At 50.0% G+C, this 13367-nt stretch overlaps 1 protein-coding gene across 2 annotated transcripts in view; it reads right to left on the minus strand.

Moving 5' to 3' along the window:
• Window positions 1–10828: 10828 nt before the first annotated feature.
• Window positions 10829–13367, minus strand: part of MICAL3 (microtubule associated monooxygenase, calponin and LIM domain containing 3) — a 126739-nt gene continuing 124200 nt past the window's right edge. For both annotated transcript variants that reach the window (XM_006891341.1, XM_006891340.1), the window contains exons 29-31: window positions 11302–11401; window positions 11100–11173; window positions 10829–11013 (exon numbers count right to left, since the gene is read on the minus strand). In XM_006891341.1, coding sequence (XP_006891403.1) covers window positions 10829–11013; window positions 11100–11173; window positions 11302–11401 — 359 coding nt within the window. The remainder of the gene's footprint in view (window positions 11014–11099; window positions 11174–11301; window positions 11402–13367) is intronic.

Below are 13367 nucleotides of genomic sequence, written 5' to 3' on the forward strand. Positions count from 1 at the left end.
AAAATAGCAAAATTTAACAGAACAGCAAGCAACAAATGCTGGCGAGGTTGTGGAGAAACTGGAACCCTGATTCACTGTTGGTGGGAGTGTAAAATGGTGAAACCCCTGTGGAAAGCAGTATGGCGCTTTCTCAGAAAGGAGATATTTTTGGTGTGAGGTTTAAATACTGTGTTAAGGCAATAGTTTCAGGGGTTCATCTAACCTCTATTTTCCCAGAAAATGTGGAGTCTATTATAATTTAAAGTTCTGTCCTGAATTTCTCCCCTTTTGACTATTATTCTTCTAAGGACTTTTTAATCAAGATGCTCAGAAACGATAGCCAGGCACCATCCACTTATTCTGGTCTAGTCAATCATGTCTTGACTCTCTCTTTATTAGTATCTTGTCCTCCAATCTGTAGAAAATGAGAGCTGATATTTGGTTTCTGACATCCTCCAAGAGGTAAAACCCATGCAGAGCAAGGAGTCTGAGATCTCCTACCTCTCGGTGATAACCTTATCTCTAGCTTTGTTCCAGTCTTAGGAGCAGTTTCCACAAGCCCACAGATGCCACTTCCTTCCTTTATGATGGTCACCAACACTGTCAATCTTCACATTTACTATAAAACATATCAGCTGACACCTGACTTGTGGAATCAAGTCGTCTTTCACCCTTCCTTTCCTTCCCCTCACCCCACTTCTGCCACAGAGACAGAAGAACAAATTCCCAGCAAGGTTTAGGGAGGTGAAAAGATAACATTTCATAAGATTCAGGCCTGGCACTAAGATCAGTATGACAGACACAGTTCCTCATAAGTGCTCACTGCAGGAGCTGGGGCCAGAGGGGTGTGGTCCTCTAGCACTTCTAGGCCTGTGGCCAGGCTAGCAGAGACAAGTGGGGATGTTGGTTCGGATTACATTGGGGAAAATCTGCTGTCTGCGACCTCTTCAAAATACTTAAAATGTCAGTTTGAAGCCTAAGGTACACCTGGTCCAGGCCATAGTCTTTTCAAGCACCTTCTACCCATCTGAGATCTGAACAATGACTAAGGATGGCAGAAGAACAGATGCCTTTGAGTTGTGGTGTTGGATAAGAGTACTGAACATCCCATGGACTGTCAAAGGAACAAACAGGTATGCCTTGGAGAAAGTACAGCCAGAGTGGTCCTTGGAAGCAAGGATGTTGAAGCTCCGACTCTCATACTTCAGACATGTTAGAAGAGGCTATTCCTTTGAAAAGGACACCATGAATGGAAAGGTGGAGGGTCAGTGAAAGACAGCGTGACACCCCCCCGCCCCACATTGAGATAGACTGACACAGTGATGGCAGCAGTGGACTCAGGTGTGTCAGAGATGGTAAGGATAGCATAGGACAGGACAGAGTTAAAAATATGTTGTTCGTTGGGTCACTATGAGTTGTATTCAACTTGACAACATCTAACAACAACAGTGTTGCTGCTTTACAGGTCTTGCTAAGGTCTAAGCTGAGGAAGACCCCCGGAGGCCTCCGCTGCCCCATAATTGGCCACCCTGCCTGGACATCAAAGGAGGCTCAGGCTGGCTGATTACCATCTCCAGGGATGCCAGCAGCCACCCAGGAAACAAGCAGTGAGTTAGCACTGGTCATGAGGTGCCCCCTTCAGAGCCAGGCTGGAGCAAGTGAAGGTGCTGAGGCAGCGGGAGGACGTGCTATCACGTGCTGAAAGGGAGGGCTGGTATTCTTGTCCCTGGAAATGTGCATCCAGGGAGCTAGGTCATAAACTCTAGAAAGGCTGGAAACTATTCCTGCTGGCATGCAGAGCAGGAAGACCATTGCCCCAGCCTCCAAGGTGCTTTCCCACAAGCAAGCTTACACTCTGGGCCCTGAAGGACAGGTGGTTGGAGAGTCTAGACAGAGAAAAAGGAAAAGAAATCCTGCTTGAGGGAAGGAAAGACGGTGAGCCCCGGGGCAATGGCTTTTGAGTTAAAAAGAACATTCACAGTGGTGATTTGGGCATGAACCACACAAGGAATGCCAGTGCAGAGAACCCCGGCTGGAGTCCTGCCCAGTCCCAACATATGTTTTTGTGTTTGCAAAGTAGGTGTGGCCCTCAGGGCCCCAGTCATGACTCAGCCGTTGTATTTGCCAGTCTGGAATTTCCTAGGTTACTTTTAGCAACCTTTTTCCCTGGGAAAATCATTCTATCTGGAACCAATATCAAGTTGCTGATAAAGTCCTCCCACAAACAGAATCACGGCAGAGTGGCATGAAGAGGCCCCAGGAACTAGCAAACTTCAGTCATGTCCTCTAAGAGTCTGGCTCTGGCTCAGTGTGGTGACCAGGGAGAAGCTGGTTTCCCGGAGGTGAAGGGTCAACTCTGCAACAGAACTGGGCTCTCCTGCATTGGTTGCCAGGTCTGGTTAGTTTCATTGTCTCTTGTGCCAACTCTCAAATTGTCCCTGCCCTTTCTGAGGTGAGCTGTTGGAATGTTGGCTGAATCACACCAAGCCAGGGAAGAAGAGTGAGGGTCCTGGGGCGAGGTGGTGGGGAGAGGGGTGATTGAGTATGTCTAGTGTGCATGTTGTACATGGTAGTTTGTCAGAGGGAAGGAGGCTGAGAAATGAGGCAAGTGGAATCCCAGAGTTGGCTGAGATGCACAGCTCACCATGGACCTGCAGGAAAGGGGAGCCCGTATGGTTGCATGTGGCTCTTGTGGGATTTTTGTGTTCTTTGAGAAGGATAGCACAGAGCTGGACTCATGACCAGTGAAAGATGTTTGAGTTTCAGGAGACACACCACACCTACTTCCTGTACTGACCCCTGCCTCCCTTTGACCCAACCCCAGTGGCTCCATCACCCCCACCCTGTGAACTGAGCTTTGAGCTGCCTCGCTGGTTTCCTGGAAACCAGACCTAAGCAGCTGCAGCGACTATTTCCTGTCACACAGACAGTCAGAGACTCCTCCTCTGCCTCTCAGGATACTGGCACATCTATCTGCTCAGGGATGACTCGGTCCTGGAACTTGTAGGCAGAGGCCCTGATTCCACCCACAGGAGGGGAGCCCGTGGTGCCTGGGAAGCCTGCATGTGATCATCTAACTTGTAGTCACAGAGTGATGAACATGGTGCCACCTTCCAATTCGGTGACTGTGTTTGTCACAGCCTCTTACTATCTATAGTTTCTTTTCAGCTTCACAATCATTTTGTAAGCAGAGAAGGAATGCCATTTCCCCGTTTTATGGGCAAGGCCCCAGTCAGTCCACAGGTAGTCAAGGGGCTCAGGTGAAGAATTTTCTGGTGGGTGCTTGGGGGGAGAACTTCCTCAGGGTCACCTCTAGGGGAACATGATGAAAGGCGGTAGCTGAGGAAATAACTGAACCACAGAGAACAGCAGAGGGAACCGGGGATGAGCAGCCACATGGCTGTCCCTATGCCCTTGGGGACTCACTCTGTTGGGGCCTATGCTGAGACCCCACTGTATAGAAAGTAGTTCTCGGAGCCCTCGGTTTTATGGGCATGATGCAGTTCTGCTGAGGGTATTTTGGGGAAATGATCCCCTTTCACACAGCAGGGGAACCTCCCCCCAAAAAACAGGACTTATTTTGGTCATTGGCCACACTAGGAGTGCAAACAGTTGGAGGGTAAATGTGCACCCCACCACACCGAATTGAAGAAAAGTCACTTTCTGTTTCTGCAGTCAAAGTCCTCCTCCCTTCCCCCAACTGTAAAGGTCAGCCTGGCAGAGGTTCTCCAGCCCTGGGGAGCCCCATTCCCCACTGAGGTGGATTACACACACACACACACACACACACACACACACACACACACACACACACACACACACACACACACGTTATAGACCAAACGCAGCTGTCACCACAACAGCACTCTCTTTAGGGCCCTGTGTTTCAGAAACTAGCCTTTCTGGGATGTTTCATCATAAATTTTCCCCAGAACTTCTACCAGTCCTCAGTGCTGGGTTCTGAGGTCCTTTTGAGATGGTTTAGAAGAGACGCTATTAGCTCGCTGTCCCTCGGAAGTTAAGTTCTGTTAGCAGGCAGCCCTCTTCCCTCCATGTCAAGGCAGCTGTCAATGAACCAAAGTCTTCTGCATTCCAGGGACCTGGGCTGCAGAAATGAGGGTGAGAAAAGATGGGGTGCCCCTCCCTTGAGCTGAAGATGCTGGTTTTCTCCCAGTAAGGCATTGAGTGGTGATTCAAGGCTCATGTTGGCCCTGCCTGGCTCACAACCAGACTAGAAAGAGTCCAGGAAGTGGGGGCAGACTCCCCTCCCTGACCCTATCCTTCCCCTCCCCTTTGTTCTCACAGTCAATGTTAATTAAGAGACGTTTGATGAAAGCGTAAACAAAAATTATTGGGATTAGGAATATTATTCAGTCCCAAGATGAAGCTGGTGTCAATGAAGTGTGATTAGCGGGTGTGGGGGAAGGGATGTGGGAATTGTATACTAATGAAGGAATAATTTTTTTTTTCTTTTTCTCTTTGGACGGGGGAGAGAGCTGGTGGGGAGGGGTGGGCAGGGAGAATGAATGAATGGAAATCCAAAACCTCTGTAAATGTCTATTAAAATTAATAATAAAATATTTAATGGGTCTTACTTTTTTCTTCTCTAAGGAGAAACACCTGGCATTCAAACTGCTGGGCAGGCAGCCTGAATGCTGGGGAGCTGGGTGTTCCTGTTCTATGGGGGAATGATCATTCTCTGGGTTCTACCTGAGTGAGCCCCTCATTCTTCTCCCCTCCCCATCCTTACAGTGCCTGCTCAGCACTCTAACTCCCAGTAACACGTATTTGGACAGAATCGCTTAGTCTGCTCAATGAACCTAGGAAGGATCAGGCTGACTACTCTGGATGCCGTTCAGTTAGACACCTCAACCTGGAGCCCTCTTAACCTGCCTAGGGCCACTTCCAAAGTTGGCTTCACTTAAGGTTCAGAGGGCTACCCTGGGCTCCTAGCTGAGACCCAAAAGCGGTCTTCTGGTCACAGTGAGTATGAAAATGGTAGCGCGTGTGTGTGTACATGTGCATTACAGAATGCTATCTCCCTTCTCACACGGCGTCTCAGACAGAGGCAGCTGGCACATGAGGGATGCCCTCAGAAGGTGGGAGTCCAGCGCCCTTATGTACGTCCCAGTTGCATGAAAGTCTCACAGCTGTGGGCTCAAGAACTGAGGCTGCCATAAGAAATGCTCCCTGGTCAAGTTCAGAAGGAACAGGCTGTCTGGGAACACCACTGGTGGGCTCACCTGCTTCTCGTGTTGGGTTAGGGCCTCTTAGCTGAGGTGTGAAGGCAAGATCTGGCCTCTGGTGGGTGAGTATTGTCAGGTGGGCCACCCCAACCAGCTTATAAAATCAAACAAAACAGCACTGTCCCCTCACCATTTTGGAGTCCTAACACAGGGCTGAGGATTCAGGATTTCCAAGCGAACATGATGGCTTCTTGGCTGGGTGCTTCAGATTCCCTCTTTTGCAGAACTGCCTAGGAAAACCACCCACATTTGTGGACACATTTGTGTCTTCCTGGATGCTGTAAACTCAGATCTAGTCTGCTTCCTTCTGAGGAACAAAAGGTGAGTGGGTTCCGAACAGGTGGCCATCAAACTTTATTTTCTTGCCCAACAGCAAGGGTTTTAATCTGTATTTCCTTATAGGAACTGGGACCCATAGAATATTCACACTTGAGCTGGGTGTAACTTCTATCCTCTTCCTTTTACCCAGAATGTCCTCATTTCTCCAGCCTGGCCCCTATTTTGTTTAGCATAGCTGGCAATGTGCCTTCCTGGTGGTAAGGTTTCCATGGCAGTGACCTCCAGCTGACCCCGAGGCTGGACCAGGCTCACACCCATTTATTGCTGCTCCTTGCCCTCCCTGCTGCCAACTTTACCTCTCCAATTTGAAGCAATCTGCCTTTGAGATTAGTTCTATGGCTAATCATGAAGTCAACAAAATTCTTGATATGTCAGTACAGCTGGGATGTACCTCTAAAATGACTCCTTTCATACTCTGGAAGTTCCCATACTCTATATACTGAGAGGACATGTAAATACCTGATTTAATCTTGGCAGCCACAGACTCAACACCACTAGCCTCACTGGACAGCCATGTGACCACCCTGGTCAAGTGTGGGCAAGGTTGGGTGTATCTCACTAGGACTGTTATGTGCTGTTGAGTTGCCTGCGACACATAGCGACCCTATGTACAACACCTCTGAAGCCTGCCCTGTCCTTAGCCGGTCTCACTGACTCAGACGCCCTAACTCCCATTGCCCCAGTTACTGAATTGATCCATTTCTTCTGGGGTCTTCCTTTTCTGTGCTGTCCATCCACCCTTCCCAGTATGATGTCCTTCTCCAAGGACCAGTTCCTCCTGGTCATGTGCCCAAAGTATGTGAGACGGAGCTTCAAAATCCCAGCCTCCAAGAAGCTTGGTCTCACCCACTGCAATAGACTTGTTTTCTAGGCGGTCCATGGTATGTTCAAGACTCTTCTCCAGTACAACTCCTAGAAGGCATCAATTCTTTTTCTGTCATCTTTAGGCATTGTCCAGCTCTCTGATGAAAAGCAACTGCAAAGACCAAGGCCTGGATCATGTGCATCTTGGTCTCTAGAGTGACACTGTTGCTTTTCAGTATTCTGGAGAGGTCCTTGACAATAGATTTTCCCAGCGCAATTAATCTTTTGATTTCCTAACTGCTGGTGCCAAGAGTGTTGATTGAGGGGCCAAGCAAGCTGTAATTGTTAACAACTTCAATCTCTTCTCCATTTAACATAGTGCTGTTAACTGGTTCAGTGGTGAGAATCTTTGTTTTCCTGATGTTGAGCTTCAATCCATATTGAAGACTACAGTCCTTGACCTTTTGCAGCAAGCACTTCAGGTCCTCCTCAGTTTCAGCAAGCAAGGTTGTGTCATCTGCATAACATAGGTTGATGATGTCTTTCTCCAATCCTGATGCTACATTCCTCATAAAACTCAGCCTTTCAAATGATTTGTTCTGCATATAGTTTGAAAAGGTATAGAGACAGGACACATTCCTGACATATGCCTTTCCTGATTTTGAACCATGCAGTGTTTCCTTGCTCTGTTCTGAGGAATGCTTCCTGGTCTGAGTATAGGTTTCCCATGAGCACAATCAAGTGTTTGGGGATTACCATTCTTCTCAGAGTTAACCACAACTTGTTGTGATCCACGCAGTTACATTTGCATATGCAAAATACAGACTTTCCTCTGGTACTCTCTGCTTTCTGCCAAGATCTGGAGAATCTTTCAGAAAATACGTTTTGCTATAGGGTCTATCAGTGTTTGGCTTAGAAGAGCAGCTTCTTAGGATGTTTCCAGACACTTTCTCATGTGACTTGGGGCTGTCTCCACCCAGGATCAAAAGGGCTGCCCAGGTCTCAGGGCTGGGATCCAGCTGCTTGAGGACTGACCAGATGTCCTCTTCTGGCTCAGAAAGGTCATGTGGGTATTAACAAAGAAGGGGGGGTGTGGAGAGAGAGGAGTGTGTGAGTGTATAAATGGCTTAGCCAGAGTAGTACTGTGGTTAGGTGCCTTCAAGTATGACTCATCGTGACCTTAAAAAGAACGGACCTGAAACCTGACCTATCCTGTGCCATCTTCATCACTGACACATTTAAGCCCACTGCTGTAGTCAGTGTGTCAATTCATCTCATTGGGGGTCTTCTTTACACTGCTGTGTATACATGTACAAACATGCCAGACAAAAAAAAAGACTTGCCTGGACCCTGTCTCCTCGACTGGGGCTCAGGGATAGGGTGTAGGATGCACTCTGGCTCATGGACTTGTCCAGCAAAATGACTTAAGAAATACTCTCTGTATTTCTTTTTAAACTTTTATTGTGCACAAAAAAGGGCCACAGCTCTGTGTGGGACAGAAGCTCCCACTTACGCACTCCTCTTCTTGTCCCAGTGAGAAGCCTGACAACAGGTTAAAGGTAAGACTTGCCACTGCTGGTATAAATCAGCTGGAGGATGGCTCCTGGGTCAAAGGCGTGTGTCAGCACTTGGAATCCCTGCGGGGCAATCTCCATAGAGAAGACCCAGGGAAACGGAGCTGCTGGCTACTAAAACGGCCCCTGGAGGCCAGGAGCAAAGGCTGCTAATCCTGCCAGCGCTGCTGGCCTGGGCCTTCCCTGTGCTGTGTGGCAGGCCTTACTCGGCCTTGTACTTGGGCTCATGTGAAACAATGCTGGCATTTTATGTTATGCACACACCCTGGTCCACTGCCTTCCACAGGATTTAGCTCTTGGGAATGAGAGGGTGGCATGCATTTTCAAGAGTTGGAAAGCATTTTCATGCAGTGTGTCACCAAATCCCAAAAGTGTTGATGGCAAATCAGTGGTTACAAAAGGAAGGCGGTTTAAAAACAAGTGCTCCACACCCTGAAGGCAGGACACTGCTAGAGGGATGAACCAGGGAACACTCTGCAGGCTTGAGCAGCTCTGCAGCTTCTGTGCGAGGCCTCCAGCCCCACTCTGGTAACTGCAGGCAGTGGTGTACACTCTGGATGGGGCAGCGGTGGTAGGTAAGTAGCGGGAAAGGCCTGGGTAGCAGCAGATGCTAACACCTGCTGTTCCTGCGACATTAGGCCAACTAAACCACGATTCCCCATTGCCACATCCTTTCTGTGAACTGCTTACTTATTTAGGGTTTGGAAAAGGCTACAAAAGGCAGAGGCAGCTCTTCTGGGGCCTGGCTGGTCATAGCAGCATCCAAGAAATGGGGAAGTTATAGGGGAAATGCCATGCGGGCAGCAAAGGTCTTGTCCCAAATCCTATTTTATTGGAAAATTGGGATTTGAAGGTGATATCTAGGATTATCTCCTTCTCCCGCTCCATCCTTTCTTTTTGAGAAGAGACAATGCCTCATCAGCAAAGAGTAAATGAAGAAGCTGGGAGCCTGTGATGGTTGCTACCAGCACTGTCTCCAGGGCTTACGCAGAGATGGTCACTTGTGAACAAAGAGAAGATCAGGTGGTTCTCTGCTCCTCTACAGCTGGTGTTCAAGGTGAGCTGCAGTGTGGCTCCCCATGGATCGGCCAAGGTTAGCATGACCCTTGACCCATCCTGCCAGCAAGAGGCTTCAGAGTTGCCTCTGTTCCCTCCATACTGGCTTCTCCTCACCAGGACTTGGCTGGAGCCCCCATTCTGGACTGGTCTGGTGTCGATGTGAATCCTCTCTGGGCTGACTAGCTAGGCAAAGAGCAGACCCTCATGTCTGGTAGCTCTGAGTGATACACAGACGGGCGCTGCTGAAGCATTATAAACGAACAGTGTGACTTAAAGAACTAGCTACACGGTGCAAGTCACCCCTATGTGCTGGCCATTTGTCTACCCATGAGGATCCTGGTACCAGAGAGGTTGCTGTCACCTTTGGCAAGAAAGGGCTGGATCTGCTTATCTGTTTGTGTGAGGCCCATTTAAATCTCACACCTGCTGCAACAGGTGTATTTCTACCAGCTTTCACCTTGGGCTAGAAGATCAGACTTCTCAGCCAGGCTGATCCCGAGGCCCTACCACAGCTATCTTTATCAATCCAGAAAAGGGCTTACCCCAAAGTCTCTTTAATAAATGCTTCATGGAGGTGAGACCCTGGCACCAAAAATGAGGAAATATGGGTTGTGTAGGGCCAGGACTAGGAGTGGCAGCGGGAGGCACATCTCTGCCTTTTTAGCTCAGCTTCAAATGATGCTGAAATGTGTTCAGGACGAGCAATGGTCTAGATCTCCAAACATGGTGGCAGTGCGAGGGCAGGGTGCTGGGTGGATGGGGAGGGAAGCAGACACGACATAGGGGGTGTGGGTACACAGAAATGGCAGGCACAAGGGCTTCGTGATGCGTCTCAGGCCCACTGGGTCAGTAACACTATTAAGACCAATAAATAGAGGCCTGGGCCTCAGCTCAGTTCTGGGGCCAGGATTCAATGATGTAACAGGGAATACAACCAGGGGCCCGGTTATCAGTGTCTCTAGTAAAGATATAAAAATGAAATTGCTTCTTTTCAAGTATTACAAAAATAAGTTAATTGATAAAAAGGGTCCAAAGCGGCAGAGGATCTCGCCAGGCCATCAGCTTCATTTCAAGGTGCAAACACAGGAAAAACGCCAAGAGAATCCCCTGCCCCGACGTGAAGCACGCCTAGTGACGTCACCTGTCAAGCTGCGGCTCGAAACAAGACACCCTTAGTCTGGCCGCTCCCCAAAGTGAGTATTTTCCAGTGTCGAAATGATGTGAATTAAAAGCAAAATGCAGCAATCCGCAGGTCTCACAGGTTGTCACCGAACAGATGCCTGGTGCACCTGGCCACGTGGGGTGGGGTCCAGTGTGTGGTGTGGGGCAGGATGGGGTGTGGATCCCTCACTCCCCCTTCACTTGCATAATGAACGTGGAGCTCTGGGCGCTCAGCTTGCCTGTGATGCTGTGCTGGGGCTGCCCTGGGCACCCAGGCCCCTGCCCTGGTCTCCACTCAGGTGGGGGTGGTTCCATTTCTTTGGTGGCGCTTCAGCAACAATGCGGCTCCTGCTCCTCTTACCGGTCCTCCGGGAGCGTGCGGGTCTCTGCGTGGTGGCCGTCACCCACTCCAGCACGCCTCTTCTGGTGGAAGTCAAGCGAGGAGCTCTGTCTCCTTACTTAACGCCCCAAGTAATGCGTATCTGCACTTGGGACGTCCCAGCTGCGGTGAGACTCGGCTCTGCTTCTCAAGAGGCACGTGGTCCTGTGCGAGCGAACTCCTGGGAAGTGCCAGGCCTTTTCCGATGTGGAATCCCCACGGCTTGGCAGACCCAGCCCGGATCAGATGGATGGCGACAGACCGACCAGCTGGAGGTGGGTGGGCACTCAGGACCAGTTGAGGCTGAAGCCCTTGGACAGCATGACCGCCTCCAGATCCTTGTCCTCCTCTTTCTCTCGGAGCCGCTGCTCCTCCAGCAGGGCCACCAGGGAGTCTCTTTGTTCCACCACCTCCAGCATCTCATTCAGGATCTTCTTCTCCTCTGACAACTCCCCCTCTGTCTTCAAGTGATCTGGGGGACCAAGAGGACATCGTGTCAGGAAGGTGAGGGAGACAGTGCCCACACCCACCCTCTGCTGCACCCTGGCCTCCTCTCACCTTCCACTGCCATCCGCTCCCGCAGTTCTTGCTGCAGTCGGCTCTGCCGGTCTTCCAGTTCCAGCTCCCGGGCACTGAGATGGGGATGGGAAGAAGACAAGCGTCAGTGACTTGGGACCCCGCCACCAAATGATGCTTTTCCTGTGACAGTCACTGAGCTAAAATCCTCCCGTTCCTGGGACCCCAACCCAGGGCTACTTACAAGATCATCAGCTCTGACTCGTAGCGCACCATGGCATTTTTCTCTTGGACTAGCTTGAACCACTCCTGCATCAGCTTGGGGTCGTCCTTCTTGCCCATGCCTGCTGAGAGAGCGAGCATGTCAGGCCGCAGCCGTGTCTGCTATCCACCCGGCTGGCAGGAATCACCACACAGGGCAAATGTGCAAAGAGAGCCGAGCAAGATGCTGCCGGAACACTCCCCTGCCAGGCCCAGAGTTTGCCTATGGCACATGGGAGGAGGGGCAGAGAACTAGAGGCCCTGGCATTGCCTACCCCCGGGGTTTCACTGAGGTCTGATCTTCCTGGGCCCTGTCCTCTTATACCCTCATTAGCCCCCTGGCCAACGATGGCCACTCAGTTCTCAAAGCTAGTGTGTTCCCCTCAGCCACTCTGACGTGTTCAGTGCTTTTCTTTTGCTATGCCTTCAACTGCACTGCCCTCCTTGAAACCAGTTTTCTCCTCATTTACTTAATATTCACTGAGTATCTGCTATGTAGTAGCAAAGGCACAGTTTCCTTCGAGGAAACTGGTTTAATACATAAGGTTAATGTGAGTTTATAAATAACACCTTGTCCAACTTTCGAAGCTACACTTTAGTCAGCTTTTTTCCTGGGTTACTTACTGCCCCTCTCTTGGGGCCACTAATACATGCCTCATAATTTCTTTAAAAGAAACCCTGTCTTAAACAGTTACCTGTGTCAGAAGTCCTGATATTGTCTCAATGGATCTTGAACGATGTATGTGGCACATGGTAGGATGTCTATGGGCTCCCCAACATGGAGCCGACTCCAGAGAGTAAATAAGGTGGGTGTCCCTGCTGTGGCCTAGTCCCAACAGGAGCTTCCAGACCTGGCGACTGGCTGCTAACTCCGACAGCCCTGCCCTGGCACACCTCTGCCCCCAGAGTTCTGCCAGCACAGCTTAACTCCACCCACTTTAACTGCCGCAGGAGGGTGGAATGAAGAACCTTCCAACGGGGAGCAAAGTCCTTCCTTCCTTTGGAGCCGCAAGCAAGCAGCTCACAGCAACAGAGTGGGACAGCCTAAGGCAAAATAAACTCCCCCAAACAGACTACTCCCACAGTTAAATACTGCTGAGTGCTGACTCTTGAGACTCTGATGAAAACTAGGGAATATATATGCATATACTAGGTATATATGCACACACTGCACAAGAGCATATGAATTTCAGGAGTTCATGAGCTTCTTGAAATTCCAGCCATAGGCTGTAGGCCAAGAGGCCCTGAATTCTGAAGTTCTTCCCAGACTCTCCCATTTTCTGTCACTTAATTGGATGCTTTATTCCAAATAAAGGTTAAATACAGAAACATGGAGGATGAACTTGGGCATCTCAGCCCCTGAATGCACCACTGGACCTTCAGGCACGCTATTCAAAGATGTTTCTTTCTGCAGTGTTATTTGCTGGTATGAGTGATGCCTAAAGCCAGTTAGTCTTTTACCCACACTCTTAGAGAGAGAGAGCCGTGTTGAAGTCACATAAGCAGAGGTTAGTGTTGTGTCCTGCTCTGGGCACATGCAGCCTTGCTCCCCTGTGAAGTGACCACTGTCCCTGAGTCCTGCTCTGAAGGATGGATGTGCTCTACTGGCCTGCAGCACCTGGCTGAGGATCTGGGGACCACAACTCTCCCCACCCAACCCAATAGACCAGCCCCTGGCTCAGTTCCATGCATTCCTTCCGGAGCATCTCTGCACAGTGTGCCCACGTGCCTGTGGAAGATGGAGCCCCGAGGCATGCAAGCTGCCCAGTGTGGCAAGCTGCCAGTGCACCGGGAAGGTCCCCTCCTCCCCATGTGTAAAGACAAGAAAGTCCCCTGGGAGACATTCGGACACCACTCATGAGCTATGGAGGAGATTGTTCACAGCCGATGAGCAAGGGGCATGGCGGGGTGGGAAAAGTCAATGTGAGAGCCATGGAGAGCAGAGGGAGAGGTTAGCAGGGGTTAGTCATGACCACACTCCCCTTCCCCTTCCCACATGCCTTTTCAAAGACAATCTTGTCACCACAACAGACTTCAAATCAGACAAAC

This window comes from Elephantulus edwardii, unplaced genomic scaffold (genome assembly GCF_000299155.1).
Source record: "Elephantulus edwardii isolate Elephantulus edwardi_28Jun2011 unplaced genomic scaffold, EleEdw1.0 scaffold00096, whole genome shotgun sequence".
Taxonomy (NCBI): Eukaryota; Metazoa; Chordata; class Mammalia; order Macroscelidea; family Macroscelididae; genus Elephantulus; species Elephantulus edwardii.